At 40.0% G+C, this 20,366-nt stretch overlaps 1 protein-coding gene across 1 annotated transcript in view; it reads left to right on the top strand.

The window, feature by feature from the left end:
• CNTNAP2 (contactin associated protein 2) overlaps positions 1 to 20,366 on the top strand; it is a 1,037,491-nt gene that overhangs the window by 1,003,109 nt on the left and 14,016 nt on the right. Inside the window, exon 22 of the mRNA XM_053940221.1 lies at positions 12,850 to 13,080. Within this exon, the coding sequence (XP_053796196.1) occupies positions 12,850 to 13,080 (231 nt within the window). The remainder of the gene's footprint in view (positions 1 to 12,849; positions 13,081 to 20,366) is intronic.

Genomic DNA, 20,366 nt, shown 5'->3' with positions numbered 1-20,366 from the left:
AGTGCCCGGCGGGCAGGGCCGGCGGACAGCGCAGGTAGCCCGGGGCAGAGGGGGCGGGAGGCTTGTCCTGCGGGGCGGGGGGCTCGGGACTCGTGTGAGGAGCTGGCGTCGGTTCGCACCCGCAGGGGGCGGAGGGAGGGGACGCGGTCCCGCGGCAGCGTGTGCCGGGAGCCGGCCGGGAGCCGCCTGCAGACCAGGTGAGCGCACCTCTGGCGCCAGAACAAAGCTGCCAGGCGTGTCCGAGGTGCCCGTCTGGGGTTTGGGGATTCCCGACCTTGTCCTACACGCTTCGTGTCTGCCTGGGCTTCCGCTGAATCGGGGGCTGGGGGAGGAGAGAGGGGCAGCTCGAGGGGATGAAGAAGGGCGATCTGATTTAGATCGTCTTCTGGCGCTGGTGCTGTGATCCACCTGTAAGTTTTTTCTTGTTTTTTGTACGATCTGGTTGTAAAAGAAGCAAGTTAATAAGCAGTCCTGTGTTAGACATGTCTGCTGTCTGAGGCAACCGATGCGACACGAAGTGTTTCATCATGTACAACATTGAAGAAAATTAGGCAAATGACAGTATTTTATCAATATAGCATCTTGAACTTAATGTCTTCTTTTAATGCATTTGTCTGCTAGAGCAAGCATAACAAGATCCTAGAATTTCAATATATTTTTTTTCAGCTTGATCAAAGGTTTACTTATCCCTCTAAAGAAATCAATTGTATTTGGGATATGAAACACTTAGAGCTCTGCTTCAGTATTTGGGTGGGAGCACATGCTATAGCTGTTAACAAAGCCATTATACTGCAAAAGGCATTGTGTCCTCAGATACTACTCCAGCACATCATTCCGTGCTTGGATGCAATGTAAGAATAATGATAAAGCATATTGATAGTGCACAGTTTGATTTAGCCCAGCTAGAAGTGTTCAGTTTACACCATCTGATGAGATGCAAAGATAATCACTGAGTTAGTCCTTGCATGTTGTCTCCTCAGGTTCATCCATCATGACTCCACACACCTAACTCTTGTCTTTTTGTCAAAATGCCTGTTACCATTACATGCTGAATAAGACTCTAGATGAGCAGATCATAGAAATTGAAAAAGCTATGTACACTGAGCATGCCTGCCATGTAATATTCTGGATGTGATTTGAAAAGCAATAAAGGTCCAGTTTAACTATGCATATTCCTTACTGTTTCTCATGGAGTGAAATTTGTTGGCTGGCATCAAACTGCACCTATTTCTATCATCTCCCGTGTATTTATTGAATAAAGAAGCATTTTTGATTTCCAGATCATAGTGAAATGCTTTTACATTTCATTCTTTATGAAATCATAATTTCCTCTGCCTAAAGGTGGAGAGGGTCTTATGCTGAGTTTTCAAACTCTTAGCTGAAGTTCATTAAGGTTTCTCTTAAACCAAAGATTGAGAGCTCTCTTTTTAGTTGATATAGTTGGCCCACCCAAATTTTGATACAGGACAGTCCTATAGTGGTGAAGGTGTGCAGTGGTTTTCTCAACCACAAGAAATTGAGACCTTCAGTTACCTTTGCCAGGCTGCAACCTTAAAATGACCTGCAGGAGGTTATTTGTCCCAGAGTGAGTAGCTCAGCACTGGCACTCACTCGTGTGGGAAGCTGAGAAAGTCAGCAGTGTTAATGGTTTCTGAAAAATTGGGCACGTTCATGGGAGGCAGTTCTCGCAACCTTCATCTGAGAAAGGTTTAAAGCCCCTGTTTATGGGAAGCTGAAAAGGTGCTCTGGGAGAGGATCGTTTTGCATGCCCCATGCTGTTATACTACTTGTGAATCAGCTAATGTCAGTCACTTTTCATTTCTGAGAGAGAACAATGAACTAGATAAGTCATTGATCTAATGTGGCTGTTACATTTTTATGATAATTTGTGCATCAAATAGTAATACTTTGCAGAAGTGATATTATTACACATAAGCATGTTCCAGCAGGAGAAATATAAAAAAAGTGAATTTTATACTTGCAACAAAGAAAAGAAGCACATAATAGAGATTGTTCAAATATAAATTGTTCAGCTCAAATTGTGAAGCATACAATACTGGAAGAAACCCCAACCATAAAACAAATTGCTTCTAAGAAATTAAATTTATTCTTTTTCCCTGCACTGTCCTATGTTATTTTTTCCTACAGTATTTTCTGAATTGTTAAAATGGCTTTCAGTACTACAGCTAGGTTGATGTTGCCTATACAAAAACATGGATGTTTTGATCTGAGAAAAATTAAATAGCAAATGAAGAAGTAAAGCAAACAGAAGGAAAATGTTGGAAGAAAAATTTACCTAGTAAGTATTCTTATTTTTGCTGTCATTCTGCTTTTCATTTGCTTGCTACTTTCAGGCTTTTGGTAACTGAATTAAAATTGCCACTACTTCAAAACGTCTTTACTTATTCATAATGTGGCAGTGTGTATATCTTCTGAAAAATGTCAGTTCCAGAAAAAACTTCTATTTATATATTATGTTGGATTGAAATCCAACATCATAGGTCCAATAGCAATGGATTTCTTCAAAATTAAATAAGACAAAATATGGGAAACTGTTGAAGAAGTTTTAACTTTGTGATACTAAGATCCCTAAAAGTGGTTTCTTAACAGATTACAGATAGTTTACCTTTCTAATTATTTAAAAAAAAAAAGAAAAAAAAAACCCTCAACAACTTTTATGAAAATACAAGGTTAATATGAGGCATGAATGATATACAAATAAAAATAACATCCTACTGAAAAAAATATTTTCTAGTTTTAGTTGCATACCATGGATCTTCAAATCTTCTTATTCTAGTATTTTTACCATCTCCAAGTGAGACTAAGATAAGCAAGGGGGGAGTGAGGCCAGAGAGGGAATTTCAGCCTATCCACTCTGATGACACTGCAGTTTTACTAAGATGTTTGAGGCTAGTGATATAGAGTGAAAAGTATATTATGAGGTCATTTGCAGGTAGTCATAGGAGAATACCCATTAAAATGCAAAGTAATGGAAGACTGAAATTACCTAATTTTAATAGAGTTGTAACAAAACAGTATAACTAAATGCACTGGACTTTGGCGAAGACACATAATATTTGACTACAGGCTTCAAAAGACTTCTTTGATTATTTATTTACTTTCTGGCCTGAAAAGAATTTTCTGTGTTATGTTGCAGCCAGCTTCCCTAAGATGTACAAGCACATTTAAATAAATGATATGAATAAAACTGCATATTTCTTTTGCATAGCAATGCAAAATGTATGTGTTTTATATCCTTCTCTAAAGGTTATGAAGGATGCTGTCGAAGTTATTTATCATGAGCATAAATTAGAATGGGCTTATAAATCCTGCTGAAATACAGTGTAGCAGCTAATTCTGAGGATGTTCTGTCTGTAAAAACAACCTTTTTTTTCCATTGTGCTATCTATAATGACAAAATTATTTAGTTATTTTGTCAGTCATTTAAATTTGTTGTTTGTGTTTTTTAAAGAAATTTTGTCTATATAATTTTTTCTCCTCCCCCATCATCCACTTCCTCTCACTCTGCCTAGAGCCTGCCTACAGAAAAAACAGCAAATGAAACATTTTAATTCTTTGTTGTGGATGAAACACCTGGTGGTGGCTCTTCTGCTGCCCTCAACTCATGATCTGATTGCTCTTGCTTCATGTCAAAAGGATAGAGGATGGGATAGAAAAAGAAAATTGTTCTAGAAGCAAACTGTCATACTTCTTACGCAGTTTTGCCTTGAGAACTGCTGATTTCTGCTGCTTGGTGGGTTACAGCCACGTGTGCTGAGCACTTTGCTTCTCGATCAAAAGATTTCCATCAGCTCTCAGGAGGGTTTTTAGCCAAGGTATGTGGTACAGCCTGAGTGAACAATATTAGTGTTCTGTTCTGTCAGCTCAGGTCATCATCTGGGTGAATGGCCTTTGTTCTTAACTCTCCCTACATTAGGAACTCCTCCTTTAAACAAGAGCCTGAGCTTTTTGCCTCTGGTGCCCAAGGAGAATGATTAGTGCTCTAGAGGAGAATAGAATGCTACAGAAATTTATGAAATTACTGTATTAGCTCTCACCATTGGGTGATGTAAAGGGTAATGTACAAAGAGGTAACTGCTTATGCAAAACCAGTGGGAATTTTGGTCTCATTGGCATGGAGTTGATTGTTTGCTCCCACTGAGATTCTGGACCCAGCTGAACACTTCACAGCAGTCACTCTTGAGTGGGAACATTTGAAAACTTCTGCCAAATTCAAGACTTTCATCTGATATCTGCATGCTGATTACAGTTCATTGGCAACAAAGGATCTCTAGAAAATTTGTATTTCTTGTCTTTTGCTCTGATTTTTGCATTGTTTTATTACCCTTGGGAGAACTTTCTTTTCTATCTATGTAACCTTGTGTCTCCATTAGAAACCTTTCCAAAGTCATGAGAAGTTTGAGGAAGTTTGAGCTGAGTTTAAAAGAAAACTATTTTATTTTATTTTCATATTTAGAAGCAATGCCCATACCTTTTTTACTTAGGTCTCAAAACACCTTGAGAAAGGTCTCAACTACAGAGTCAGGAGAATTTCTGTGTTGTACTAAGAGGGAGAGACAGAGTTTGGCATGAATATCTGAAATGGCTCAGTCAAGGTCATAGAACAAGTCAGTAGCAAAATGTGGAAAAATTTTTTGTTTCCTTGGAAAAAGGATGTTCAGTTTTATTCCTGGCCTTGCCTTTGTGGCATTTATTATGCAATTACAAAGAACCTTGCAGCATCAGTTAATTCCGTTTTTGTTAAAAAGCACTGTGAATTTCTTAGTGATAACTGTTGCTGGCTAACACATGACATTTTAAAATGGAAGATTTCAGGAAATCATACATCTTGAAACATTCAATAATTATATCATCAGTACAAAAGAGCAGGGAAAAAAGATCCAGTTTGTTCTCAAACCCTTTGCATTTGTGGCAATGTGAAAACAGGCTGCTGTCAAATAACATCTCCATTTCATAGCATTCTTCACAGTGCCTTTTTTGACAGAGGAGCTGCAGTCCAGCACTAGTCTTTATTATTCCTGCAATAATGGGACTCTGATAGGAGTGTATTTCATGTCAGTGATTTACTGTCTCTATTACAGAGTGATCCGAAAGCCGTAACTCCTCTGCCAGGGACTGGGGTTTGGAAGTGTTCCAGGGCTGCAGCACAGCTTCCAGGCCAGCTCAGATTCTCTAATCCTGTGTATTTTTCACGCAGTTCAATGATTCTTAGCTTGTGCAGAAAGTGTCAGAAATGTTTCATAAAGGAATGGCCTTTGTCTGGGCAATTCTAACAAAGCTGCTGGTGCAACTAAAATGTGCACTGAGCTGTTACAGTCTTCAGAAGTAAATTTCCTCTTGCTTGTGCTGTAGGTGGAAAGGCCATTTCTTGAGTGTCAGACAGCACATGAAAGCACCATGCATATGCTGTACAACATTGTTGGTTGGCACTGCTGGGTTAATGTTAAATCCCTTGGTTTCTGGCACAGTGCTTCACAGACTGTAAATAGCATCTTTTCTGTGTGTCAGTGCATGGTCAGTGAGGTTGCCAGTCTAGATATAAACCATCTAAACAAAATTATTCCATGCAAGCTATAACATCTTATGAAAGAAAATCAGAAGTGTTACAACAAATGACAATTTACAAAGAAAAAGTTAAAATAGCCACAGAGGGATCATGTCACAGGATAGGGCCATAGTGTGTGCGATGCCTTAAGGCTCTGGAAAGCAATAAGTCGTAGGCATATCTGGAGGCATCTGACTTTGGGGTCTGATCATGATTGCAGGGTGAAGGGGACAGATTACATGTGCCAGAAGAGGGAATGACAGGACGGCTTTCTCAACACACTGAGGGCTGGAGGCCACCTGCAGCTTTACTGTATTAACTTGATGAGAAGAGGACAAGTGCAGAGGCACTCGGATATCACCTGGCCCTTGCAGACCTGTGGACTAAAAAAAGTCCATATGCTGCTCAGGATTTTAATTTTTGCATAAGGAGCACTTGGTAGCCATTTGCACTTGGGTCTTGTGAAGCTCAAATGCCCATTTTCAGGGGCTGCTCACCCTTTTGTGCCCCTAGCATCCCTTGAGCACGTTCTCCATAAATGAGTATCTTGTTCCACTGGTACAAATGTCCAGAAAGCAGCATGCACTAGCTCACTTTTGAGTAATGGATGAAATAGAGTCCCTATTGTTTTATACTTAGTTTGTACCACTTACTGAAATTTACTTCAGAGACTGATATTAAAAGCCAGGGACATTTGAGGGCCATGAGGAGCCTTTACAGTAGCTCAGTTCAGTCCCCATATATCTTGAGGTTTTACATTAAGTATATCTCATTAAACATAGTTCTGAGAGTTTAGCTTCTTTGCTTTGTACTGGAGTATATGGCATCTCTAAAATCACACATCTAAACAGTCAAGTGGTATTAGCATGTTTTTGGGATTTTTTATGTAGAAATTGCTGCTCTTAGGACAGAGGAGATATAAACAGTCAGATGGCAAATGGATGATCCCTCTTCACATTGGAGGATATTCACCAGAAGACCCAGACAGTGTGTCAGAATGTAATTTTCCCTTTCCCTGGTGCTTTCTCTTTTTTGGATGTGTAGTAACTGCTCTTGACATCAATGTTTTAGCCCTGTGGCTTTGGTCTAGCAGGTATATATGACACCCCAGACAGGTTCTCCTGATGTCTAAGATCCAAACTAATTAATTTATTCTCTTGAGCTTTTTGCACCATGCCAGTTCTTAAGTTTTGGCATGTGCTACAGTTTGATGTTGCACTGAACAGCTCATCTGGGCTTCAAGTAAGTGAAACTACTTTAGTAATCTCAGTGGACTGTGAATTCTTGAAATCAATAGCTTTCTTTCAGCAGAGTTTAAACTGCTTTCTGTTATGTGGAGCCTGATGCCATAACAGAGAGATGCTTGAGATGCTAATTGAGCTGCTCTTTGAGCAGCAGGTGACATAACAAGGTATCTTTCTGAGTACAGGGGACAAGGGGGCACATGATACTTTATTTCTAGGAGAAAATCTATTGCTAAGGTTGACCCAAAAGCAATTAGTGGTTCATTAAATTGAATTGGTGAATTCACCTGTGCTATTAAAATATTATACAGTTGAAGTTCAATTTAGTACCTGTAGTGGAAGGGCTGTGGAGATTGATAATGGATTACCTTCTGTCTACCCATGAGTGGATGCTTGTTCTTAAGTGAAATAGCAGAGCAGCCTGGTAGTTCAGCCAGAAATACCACCATATGGCAAAGCTGAACTTCTCCCACTGCTGATGTGCATCCTTGCTTTCCAGAATCATTAAGCTCTTGTATTTCTGAGCATAAATGGGCACATATAAACGAGTCATTGTCCTGAATCCAAACAGCTGGATTTTTCACCATTTTCAAAACTTAAGTGATGTCTTGTGGAAATTGTGTAAGAAGTAGTCTTTTTAGCAAATTGAATTGAAAAGGGCTTTGGTTGTTCTTCTGAGACTTTGTTTAAAAGGTATCTTCTGTCAAGATCAAAATCATACCAGTATACAGAGCTTTATTTCTTCCTACCCCCCTCATGTGCTACTTTGGGCAGAGCTTTCCCACACCTAACAAAGAAAGAAGAGCTAGATGGCTGTTACATTTACTGACAGCCTTGCTGAACTAGAATAGGTACCCTTGGTTATGCCTTGTTTCTATTTTGAAGAGCTCCATTGGAAAACTCCAAGGAAATTCATAAGAGGATATTTATTTCATACATTGTAGTACATACTCACAAACTGTACTTCAAGTTCTTTTACATTTCCTTCCTAATGGAACATAATTTACTATAAATAGATGTCTTGATCTCTATATGTCAGGAACACTGTTCAAGGTTCAGAATTTATTATAACTTTCTGTATTGATATGCATTTGAGAGCCCATCAAGAAAAAAAATGCACAGATCAGCTACACAGCAAGAAGATATTGAGCAAAGATACACAGCATATACATTTAATAAAAACATGTTTTGTAGGTTTACTTCCCTTGTGGCTGGTTCTCTCCCCTCTGTCACTTTCCAAGATATATGTGTAACAGAGTCCAAGGCCATCTCATCACATGTGGCACAACAATACTGGTTTGGCACTGCTGGATTGCACAGCTTTGTGCTGCAGAGCTTTGTGTATCTGTGAAACATTATAGGATCCTCACACAGGGAACTTTATATAAATAGAAAGCTGTTCTTCATCTATGCAAAACCTGCTCAGAGCTGTGGGACCAAACACATCATCTTTGTTTTCTGATACAACATGCTGTAGGTTTTTTCTTGTCTTTCTAAGTGTTGCTACAAGAATATATAAAAAATAGATGGTAGAACTAAGCAGAGCCAGACCTCTCCAGCAGTGCAGTAACTTCTTGTGCTATTAGAAGCTCTATGGCCCTTTGAGCTGCTCTATAAATCTTTTAATGGGTAAGTCTGGAAAGCAGAAAAGGGAGAGAAAGTAGATAAAAAGTGTATTTGGTGATGTATCTACTTCTGCAAGTAGCTCATCAGATGCATGCTGACTAGATCAGCTTGGGTAATAATCTGAATCAAAGTGTTTATTGGTTTCTCTTGTAATAGTGCCTAGGGAGGAGCCACAATGCTGCACCTACAGGTAACGCAGTAAGGGCAAAAAGGCTTAAAAAACAGATAAACTAATTACACTGACTGTTATTTCTGTGTGCTACTTATACATTTCTCACTTATGCACTGGTCCAGGCACATTTTTTTCACCAATATAATTTATTTTTGCTTGTTTTCTTCTAGTTTCATAAAATAATAAATTTCAGCATGTTGGGTACTCATCAATGGTGCCTTGTGTCACAGATGAGATAAGTTTAGTTGGTTAGAACTGGGTGCACATAATGCCAAGGTTGTTGGGTTGATCTCCATATGGGCCATTTACTTAAGAGTGGGATTCGGTGATCCTTGTGGGTCTCTTCCAACTCAGAATATTCTGTAATTCTGTGAAATATGCTTGAAAATAGATGTTCTTTGCATTTTTTCACCTAGTGAATAAAGTGCTTCTTAAGTAGTGGCACATAATTTCCAAGAAAGAAATAGTATTATGTTCATCACTATGTGGCACATGTCTGCCATAACCATGAGAAATAAGTCCTGAAATGAAAATGAGAAACTAAGGATTAAATAAATTCCTGTATCTTTTTACTGTTAAAGAAATAGCAAGTAATTAATGTTAAAGATATCTTCAGTGAATGATAACACTCAAGACATGGCATTACATCTGTGAAATTCTTGGCATACCATGTGCACATTTTATTAATTTTTAAAATGTTTAAGTCATGTGGGTGGGCAGTTGCACAGTTACTGTGTGAATGCTTAGTGTTAAGGATTTGTACACCACAATGCATCTGTTCTGGAATGGGTTCACCTGGCTGGTCTTGTGTAATTGTGGCCTTCATCTCACATCAGTAGGTTGTGTGGTCAAGGTAGAAAATGGTTAAAACCAGTTGAAGTAAAAAAAGGGTCTATAAGTGACTTTTTTGCAGTCTTTCATTACAGAAATACCTGAGGGAAAATTGCCAGCAGGAGATTGTTGCATCCAATTTGAAAGCAATAATATAAATGTTGCTACTGGGTAACGATAAAACTGTATGCTGTAATATTTATATGACTTTGCACCAGCTTATGTGCTGAAAATTGGAATAATGCAAAAAGTAGTTGCACTGTACATTTCCTTTTTTAAATAATGTCATTGTAATCACCTTTTCATTTCCCCCCCTCTTTGTTACAGGGAAAAAAATTGAATTTTAGTCATGAGAACAAAGACATATTTCATTTTTCAATCATTGCACTCCCCAGGAATGGGTTTATTAGGCTCAAATGCACAGGGAATCAAAGTGTAATGGCCTAACATCAGAGGGTATCAGTGTGCTGAGTCCCAAGGGACATGCAGGGGCAGGAACATGTTCACAGTCATGGAAGCTGATCTATACTGTTCTAACGCTGATGAGATGTAAGCTGGCAGAAAATTTGCACGGGTTGATTTTCACAGCCATCACTTGTAGAATGTTTTAAACAAAAAAAATGCGGATCTTTAGCAAGGTGTCTTGTTAGGTTGGGGGTTTTTGTTGTTGTTTGTTTAATTCTTTCAGTATCTAGTATCCATCACTTATTTATAGAGTTAGAGAAGCGTGGTGCTGAAGTTGTTAAATTAACAGAATCATATTCATGGATCTTTGTTCTTGTCAGTCAGGATTGTGTGTGGGAGGCTATTAGCTTCTGCATGAAGTTCCACAGAATAGATAAAATATGAGTGAAATAACAAAACTCTTAGCAACAGTGGTTACAGAGTTTGAAGAGTCTTATAATTGTTTCTTGGATTACAAGGATTATTCAAAAATGCAGCTCTTCACTGAATATGTCATGAATATTTTATTGAAGTAAGAGAGAATGAATATTGTGGTCAGAAAGGAACTGTGTCTGAGTGATGTGATCTGCAGGTAGCATTCAAATGCATGAACTGGCTTTTGTACAGCTTTTTTACTAACTATGGAAAATGTATGTGCATGGGGTGAGGTTTTTTACTTGCAATCAAATTATTGAAGGAGGTGTTGCTAATGGTTTGGTCAAACTACTTTTTTTGAAGGAGACCTGGATGTGACTAATACAATTATTGTAAGCATTTAAGCTAGTCCTTATCTGAGTCCTAAGGATGTGTCCACTTCGTCAGAGACGACAGTCACTGCTTGCTACCAGGTCGTGAAATGTGTACCTGGATAAGCACTAGCAAAGAAAAGACATTCTCAAGTGAGAAAAAGAAGGGAAAATGCAGGGACTAGAAAATCCATTCCTGTCTAGTGTATTGTATAATGATTTAATGCAAGTACTTTTCAGATTATCCATCTTTGTTGTATGCCCTTGTGCTAGGTATGAGGGGGACTTAAACGTTTCATGTTTATCATTCCCACATGATTGCAAAGACAGGAAAGGTAGCTTTGTTCCATGTGAATACCAAGAATTTTTTTTAGTCATGCTCTAGAATTGACCCTATTCCACCAGTTTTCTCCCACTACATACTTAGAGTGTAAACCCCAAAAATAAAATGGTTTGTAGCCTTGGAACTCCATGTATGTATCCCTGATGCCAAGCCCTCAGAACTCTTAGGAATATAGCATTGACATATATATCATGCTAGTTTTTAAGGACACTAAACAGCTCAGACCTCATATAATTGTTCCTGATTTGGTTAGAACTGAATACAGACATTTCAAAAAGAATAGTAATGCATTTTCTAATAATTTTAGTTGATTTTTTTCTCTTTTTTTGTAGCAAAATTCAAACCCAGATGTAGTTTGGTTCCCAGTTTAACCCCAAACTCTTAAGATAAAGCCATTTCCCACTTCCTCTTCACACCTCTCGGAAGCTTTTCTTTCCTACCTCTGTATTCCTTCATTTTTTATGACACAATCTTGCAATTTACAGGCATTTTTTTTCTACAAAAAATCAAATTTTCAAATGCCTATCATTGTTCCTATCTGAAAAGGTTGCCTTTGAATAATGCAGTGCTGCTCCCTCTTTTCTGTCCTCTCTGTCCCTCTGCTTCTTTGCTGAGCTCAGTATGACTTTTTCCACTGACTTCAAGGGCCAGGAATTAACCTAACAACCCAGGGAAAGGTGGCTGGAAGTGCTCCAGGTGCCTCTGGAGCAATAGTCCCTCGTACAGCACAAACATGATGCTTCCATGTGTCCTTTTCATTCACTCTGCACTACCACAGAAGAAAGGAAGCCAAATTCCCCGATGTCGTATAAATATTATATCAGACACTGCAGTGAGGCTTTGAAATGTTAATACCCCTTCAATGCAGACAGCTGACAGAGGTGGACAGTTTTGATTTGGTTGTGACTCAGGCTGTTCCAACAGGTCCTGGCAGAATTCAAACAGCTGGGAGCAGATGCCAATTTCCTGGGTAGTAAAGGCATTTTCCATGATTTTGGGGTCATCTTAGCTGGTGTTTAAGAAGGGAGAAAGCTGCCTGGGGACCAACTTTGAGAGACAACAGTTGCTTTAGAGAGTGGTGGCAGAGCCCTCTGTTCAGGTCATGGATACCAGCTGCCAGTTTATCTGTCAGCCCACAGCAGTAAAGTGACTGGCAGCAGGGTCTCAGCTCCCTCAGCCTTCAGCAGGGCTGGATGAGGTCCGACACCCCTCTCAGCACTGCAGGGGAATAAAGGAAGGAGACTGGAGATGGATGGTTTTCCACCTCAGGCCACAGGGACACATGGCCTGCTGGTGAAAGGAAGCTTGGCTCCCTGGCAAAGGAATGCTTGGCTCCTAGGAGAAGGGACCCAGGAGGTCCCTTCACCTTTGGTCTCCTGGTGAAGGGACACTTGGTCTCCTCATGAGGAGACAGGAAAGGGACAGGAGTGACCACAAGTGGTCCCAGTTTCCCCAGGAGAACCAAGAGGGCAATAGGCCAGGGCTAAGGAAGAGAGAGGCATCTCTCACAGCAGTGGCTTCAGCTGGGAGGAGAGACCCTGGTCAAGACTGTCCTTCTGCCTCCTCTTCCAGTACTCTTCTCAGAATTTTTTCCTGGCCTTTTGTTCTTTGATGACTCCTTCACTGACTCCTTCATGCCAGCCTTTCATTTTAATGATAGCATAGCAGTGAAACCGAGTCATGTTAAGGCCTGAAGGTTTCCAGCTTTAATCTGTAATGAAATGTAAAGAAACCTGTCAGGGTCTGACACAATCTCAGTCTCCTTCAGAGAGGGACTTGGGAACTGAGCTCTGGGAATCAATGTGTTCAGACCAATTGTGCTTTCCAAAGCAATGAATTGTTTTGATTAATTTTTTTTCCTCTTCAATTTTCCATAGAAATTGGGAAGATTGACCAAGATATATATAAATACAACACCCCAGGATTCACTGGCTGCCTATCGAGAGTCCAGTTCAACCAGATTGCTCCACTCAAAGCAGCCCTGAGACCTACCAACGCTTCCTCCCACGTCCACGTCCAAGGGGAACTGGTGGAATCCAACTGCGGAGCATCTCCACTCACCATCCCACCAATGTCGGCCGCCACTGACCCCTGGCACTTAGACTCAGGTAAGGTGGTGTTCATGTCACATTAACTCAGTGGAGCAGTTCAGAGAAGAAATCCATCTGCCTTCCTCTGTAAAGGGAAGCAAAAATGAGAGCTAAGTGATTGATAGGTGACTGTAGGGCTGTAATCACAGTAGGAAATGCAAAACTGGAATGACAGACTTGCCACCACTTTTAAATGCAGTTACAGGGGAGATTTTTTTTTGCTGTTTTTTTTCTTTTTTTGCCTTATAAAAATATTATGCTTTATTTTTCTTTTCTGTAATTCTTAAGCTATTTAAATGTTGAGTTTTGACCTAATTGATATGATAGCACTTTCTCTGTAGTCAGCAAAAAGCTTCAAGTACATATAAATAAAGTACCATAGCATTTCTTATGTTGTACTCCTAATAAGTGAGAATATTGCAGTCAGCTTCATATGAAAAAAAAAAAAAAAAAAGTAAATCTAATTTTAGGCATAAATGCATTTATGTAAAGTGCTGATTTTGTTTTCTGAAATGTCTACTTTCCGTAGGCCGTGTTTAATAGAAAATCCCATTAGTCATGGTGGCACTCATCTTGTGCTGAAAATGCTGGAAGCCCAAACCATTTGCGTATCTCGGCAATCTCATCCCGCTTTGTGACTGACAGGCCCTGAAAATATACATTGTAGCTAATTTGGAGGATTCTTTCTCTCTTTTGCTTCTTAGGTATTAGGTTACCTTTACATTTATAGGGCCAGGTGTATATTGAAGCCTCCCTTGCATTTTGTCCTCATTCTGATTTCAATTGTAGAGTGTAAATTAGAACCTGTCCCAGCAAATTTGTTGTTTGAAGTGGTATAAAATTAAAATGCTAGAGGAAAAACTTTATTTTGATAATGATTGGTCTTTGAGTAAAACTCCTCCAGTTTTTAAATGAGAGGAGGCAGGTATATATGTCTTTCTCAGAAGTACATGTCAAAGTCGTACCTTTGAGTTTTGTTTTTTTGTGGGTGTTTGGTAGTTTTGTTGGTTTGGTGTGTTGTTGTTGTTTAGGGTTTTTTTCCTTGCAGTGCCAAGGAACTCCTTGCAGCATTTCATTTCAAATCTTCTTCCGCAGAGAAGTAGGGCAGTTGTTTCTAAGGAAAGACAGAGCTCCTTGTAGAGCTGAGGATCCCACACATTAATACAAGCAGTATCATTCTTTAAAACCTGTCATTCCCTCCTTGCAGCCATGCCATGCTGTTGTAAGATTTCAGTATGTCTCTTCCCCACTTATAACATGCACTTTTCTTGCTCAATTTTTTTCATCATAAATTAGTATTCCCTTTCTTCTCTGAAATTGTTAGACCTGCTTCTACCTGAAGGTTACGGTCTGTATTCCTCTTTCTACACAAACACATCTTCTGAAGGATTCCTCACTGGCTCATTGCGGCGTGGGTTTTTGCTCTCCCCAGCTGCACGCGGCTCTTGGGAGCCCGGCTGTGGCGTAGCTTCCACGTGCTGCCGGGGTTTGCTGCCGCGGGTTCCCGGACACGGCTCCGTGTCTCGGGTGTGTGGGCTGGCCAGCCTCTGTTACCGTGCGCTAGGGGTCCGGCAAAGAGGTAAGGAATTTGTCCATTTACTCCGTGCTTGGCAGGAACGGTTTATTGGTCACACATGGCGCGGTTCGATGGAAAGACGCGACCGCTCCCGGCACTCACATGGGAGAAAATGGCGCCTGGCTGCCGGCAGGATAGGGTTTTATGGAGGGGCGGGGCGAGAGGATCCACGGCCTGCCGCCCAATAGGGGCGGCTGCCGTGGCGGTGACGCCAGCAACAGCGACCAACCAGAGAACCCCGCAGGGGCGGGCACCGAGCCGCGGGCTGAGCGGGATTGTGTGGCTCGGGGTGGCCAGCACGGGGTTTCCCGGGGCCGGACGGCAGGGTGGTTACAGGAGCGGCACAGGGGTAAGGTCCGGCAGCATGGGGTCAGAAACCGTGGGGGGGAACAACACGGGGGAAACGCGGGATTACAGAACTTATTTTAACATAAATTAAAAACCTTAATCTAAACCCAAACTCCGGGATGCAACAGCTCATGTCTTTAAAAAGTGTGCCATAAACTCCTGGAGGATGTGCTGCTGCTGGGAATCATGTGCATCTAATGGGCTTTGGTTGTTAATTTTTGTTGATTACTTTTCTTTCCACTTCTTTTCAGTGCAAGCTAGCAAAAGACTATCGTGGGATTTACTCAGGATATTTGCATAGTTCCTAATAGGTCCTGCAGTTCAAAGGAAGAGGTCCTGTTTGTCCTTGGCACGTGCTATTATGCTTGACCTTGTGTTGGCTCAGTATCATCTTGTAAACTTTGTTGATCTGACAGATTACAATTTACATTTTTTCTTCTGGATAAATTGTAGTACTTGGACACAGAGACAGTGTGAAGGATGTCAGGGAACATGCATCATGCTAGTAGGTTGGCTCAATCTGTCTGTTTACTTCTGTCAGTAAAAAATAGATTTCATTGCCATAGCCAGACTTAACTGTTTCAAGTAATGGGCAGACAAAGGTCAAGAGACACACCTTCATTTTCAGTAATGATTAGTTTTTGGAAGACTGGGGGCTAGGAACCCCTCGTCTTGTCCTCTCCAGTGATCCACAGCAGTAGAGAGAGAAGATGATATTGCTTCAAAGACTTCTAGGGAGGGGCTGCTGTACACCAAAGAAAGCAACAATGTCAGGTGAGTTATGATGGTAGAAATAAATTTCACAGCAAAGCGCTGGTTCAGAAGTTGGTGAGCAATGTCTGGCTTCTACTGTGGGTGGCATTTCCATGGTACAAAGGGGAGGTATCTCAGCAACTCATTTACCAATATCAGTAAGAACAACTGAGTCTTTGTGAAAGTATCAGTGGTGATCTGACACAGATAGTTCAGTCACAGGAAAAATATATTCTGTAGACTGTGTAACCTTGAGTCATCAAAGTCATAGCCTGTCAGTCATCAAAATGATCTTCATCTAAATTAAAATGCTTGAGTTTAGTGCCACTTTGCATTAATAAATTGGCAGTTTCCAATGAGGATTTTTTTATGTTTCCCAAAACCTACTTAAGACTTTCTAACACAAATCATGTTGAGAGAGAAAATGTAGGAATCAGAGGTATAACTTATTGACTCCAGAACTGGAATAGTCTCAGTTGTCTCAGTGTGAATTTACTCCTTTACTAAACTGGCTGAAGGGTCAAAGGAAAAAGCAGCTTTGAAATTCACAAAAGCACTTGTAGTGATGTTAAAGCAAAGGCCACTCACATTTTGCCACAAAGAAATGGTTGAAAATAACATGGCTTTGAAAGCAGCAATTACTATGTGCAGCGTTTCTCATCTCAAACATGTTTTTATCTGTAATTTTTAGTGTTATGTTAACTATTTAATTTTAAATAGTTCTTAACAAAACATGTGAGCTGAGGATGGATGTTTCATAGTGAAAATAAAAAAGTTGGGAAAAATTTGTGGGAAGTATCAAATGGTTTAAATTTCATTCAGTGACATACACTGAACTCATCCTGACTCATATTTTGAGTTAAGCTTAGATTCTTAGCTTTGTTTCTCAAATATTGTGGAATTGAACTTTGAGGATTGAAAAATGTTGTAGGAGGGAATCAAAGATAAGTGTCTAAATAGAGCAGATACACCAGATGACAAATGTAATGATCCTTTTACCTCTCAACTACAGTGCTGGATCAGATTTTGCAGATAATTACTAGACGTTAAGCAGGTTCTGCCTGATGGGTGACCTACATGAAATGTTTTCTTTAAACTCTTCTGTGTAGTTACTGCATGAGCATCTCCTGCTAGCTGCAAAACATTTTAGATACCCTAACAGAGAGGCTAATGGGAAAATCATAATTACGTGCTTCAGTCACTTGGCAGTTGACCTTTAAAAACTAGTTCAGGGATTTATCAATAAGCAGCCTTGTTGATTTTCTTCCCTGACAAATGAGCTGTACAGCTTGTCAGTCTTGCACTTTCTGTTAGCCTTGAATAGACATATATTTCACATTTATAATATTAGATCTTTATAAATTCCTTTGTTGTTGTTGAAGTCCCACTTCCCTCCCTCCCCACCCCTGGTTGGCATTTTGCCATCCTCCTGGGACATTATCTTAAACCATGATCTTGTTCAGCTTGTGAGTACTCTCACAATGCAGTCTTTTCCTGTTGCTATGGTGATCCTTTCTTGGTGATGATGAAGCACAGGAATTCCACAAGTCTTTTTTTTCTGGAACATGACTTTCTGGTGATTTAAAAGAAAAAGGTCAATAATAGCATCCAAGCAGATCATCAATACAGTTCACTTCCTGTCTTTTCCTCCCATCAGTATTATCTCAGTTCATGTCAGACAATCCAATTTGCCTTGGTTACATCAATAGGAGTGTAGAAAAGAGGCTAAAAAGAGCCTGATCAATGAACATATTTACCTTTAGATATTGTCCAAACCACTGAATTACATGTCTGGCATACAATTCAAAGCAAAAGTTTTAATTTCTATAGCTTTTAACTGTATTGGTGTCCTTTTTAATATCTATTACTGCTGCATAGGTTAAAAAAAAGCTAATTACAAGGGGTTTTTAATATCTCTCAGTTCAAATGCTCATTGTAGAGAAGCAAAAAAAAAAAAGAAAGCCCAAACATTATTATTTTTGTAGTAAAAAAAATTTACACACCTAAAATGCCTTGTAGTTAAAATTAGAAGTTGCATATTATTGTAGTGACATTGTTCAGTATGTGGGTGCTTTTACCTAAGGTTCTGCCAATTACTGATGAAATTTCACCTCCAAATTTTTCTTATTTATATAATAAAAGCGTAAAAGAAACCTATTACATGTATATACCTCTCCGTTTTAGGTAAAATGTGCTCCATCTTGCCAAACCACCCAATCTTGAATTTAGTAAAAGCAGGAGATCCAGAAAGGCAAGGTAGACACAATAGTTGGCAAACTATGCTTTAACAGCTCTAAGTTGTCATAGCACTCTGTAGGTGCAAGGTGCATTTACTCTGAGTATGAACAGAATGGCATCTAGGGTATTTAACATGGGATTTAGTTAAACCTATATTAACCTCAACATATTACAAATTAAATGGAGCAGGATTAAATGCTACATCTGCAACATTCTTCAAGTGGCATGACTTTTTTCTGACTGTGTGTTTAAACCCAAAGTGCTCTTTATTTTTTTGTAATAGTTGAAATATCTTGCCTTTTATGAATCAACAGCTTACTTTGATACCTATATCAAGCATGTCTGGCAAAATCATGTACCACTGTCATCAATATTAAAACAGCTGCTTGCAGGATTCACCCTCTTTTTGTTGTGAATTCATCCCTCTTCCTTTAACAAATGATGGCAAGAGAGAGGAGCAACAGCACTGAGTACTGGCCATACATCCAAGCTCACCTATTTGGCCAGCTAATTTCTTTGTCATGTGAAAGAGAGCAGTCAATTTCTGCACCAAGAGAAAGTGTCTCTCATGTTACTGGTGGCAGTGCTGAAGGTCACCTTCCAGATTCAGATGCTGTGGGTTGAGTCGCATCTCATCCCTGGACCACTGGTACCACATCGCAGAGAGCAGAGCAGCAGCACCTGAGGAGGAGCTGGGTCAGATGTCTGGTGTGGATGTGGCTAGGAAGACAGGAGATAGCTTTTGTCCTTGTCAAGGGCTTGTTACAAATGGCACAGTGGGAAGGAAGAATCAAAGGTTTTATTTGCTGATGGGCAACAATGCAGCCCTCAAAGTGGTCTTAGGTCACAAATATATGAATAAAACACTCTTGTCCTGGCCACAGAGTTCTGTACACATCAGTGAGTCCAAGAGCATGAGCATTAAAGTCAGTGGTGACATGTGACATAGTGTTCATTCTCCCTTTTAGGGGATGGCAGGAGAGCAGGGTCACTTCCCGAGGCTTCCTGCAAGGGCATGCAAGTCCCGGCAGGAGGCACAGAGGAGCTTCACCACTTTTGTTCATGATGCAGCCTTAGACATCTAAATTTGATCTCCTAGTGTTGGCAAAATTAGAAACAGATATGAAGGCATTTTCTGGAATAAAATAGCACTCCTCTTTTTTTCAAGCATAGCAAACCTGTACTGCAATCAGAGCATCATGCCAGATTCTTTCTTCAGGGTTACTGATTACTCAAAGTGGTTGGTTTGGATTTTTTTTTTAACTAACATGGCATGTAAATATTGGGAGGCTGTTTGGCTGCTAGTAAGGTAGCTTAATATTTATAGTCTTTATATAAGAGACTGAAGATGCTCTTGCAACCTGCCCTGTGGGTCAACAGGCTCTTCCACTTCCAGTCTGGTGCATTTCTGTGATTGTTTACTCTATTGAGAGTGACCAGCATTCATCCCCCATGCTCCCAGTATAAATATTGTCTCAGAACTCCATGGCCTTGACCTGAGTTGTTTCCAAACAAGAAGGGAGCATTTTTTGTCAGACAGTCAGGAGGGATTAAGTCTAGCAGAAACTCATAGCTCAGTTTCGAAGCACCAAGTGTTTCTTGCAGAAAAGAGGGTAAGTGGTGAACATTTAAATGCAACAGTTTCTCTTTTTCTCCTGCCCATCAAACAGCTAACTAGGAAGAGCATCTGTCTGAAATTTGGCACAATCAGTGCTTCATCCTTAAAGGGTTTAATTATGGTGCTTGAATTACTACAAATCTCTCTATTGATTTGGACTAAAAATGCCTCCCTCAGTCTCATGTAGCTCCTTCACACAATTATGCATAGCTTTCTCTTAACTTTAAGACTATATAATTTCTGTGTGGGTTTTCTGACACTCTGTCTAGTGTATCAGACAGTTGGCAGACTGCCGAGCTTGTAAATTCTTGTGGCATTCGTTGACAGACCAGTATTGTAGCTGTTTCACAAGCAGTGATTTGAATATTAATGCTGCTACCTAATTTCAAGAGAAGGTGCTAATGCTAAAAAGAGAGTCTTTTCCATCCTCTGCAAAGACTTTATTTTTTACAAAAGTACGAATCTTAACCAGGAACAAAGAGATGGCATAAATTAGAGGGAAAATGAAGTAGAGAAGGAAGCATTTAGATGCCTGAGCACTTCATGTGACTGCTTTCTTTTTCCTTTCCTCAGGCAGAAACACACTTACTTCCTGTGTAAGAGGTTGTTCTGGATTACAGTCAGGTCATTACAGCTATTAAAGGGGTTTTTAGGTCTCAACTCTTCAATCTGACCCATTTCTTATCCCCAGTCAGAGTTTTTATCTTTTTTTCCTTCTTTTTTTCTAGCTGCCATAAGCTTACAGGTTTGTTTGATATTCTTGTTCATTGG

Source organism: Vidua chalybeata, chromosome 1, assembly GCF_026979565.1.
Source record: "Vidua chalybeata isolate OUT-0048 chromosome 1, bVidCha1 merged haplotype, whole genome shotgun sequence".
Taxonomy (NCBI): domain Eukaryota; kingdom Metazoa; phylum Chordata; class Aves; order Passeriformes; family Viduidae; genus Vidua; species Vidua chalybeata.
Note: the sequence above shows the minus strand (reverse complement) of the source record. Positions and strands in the feature narration are given on the sequence as shown.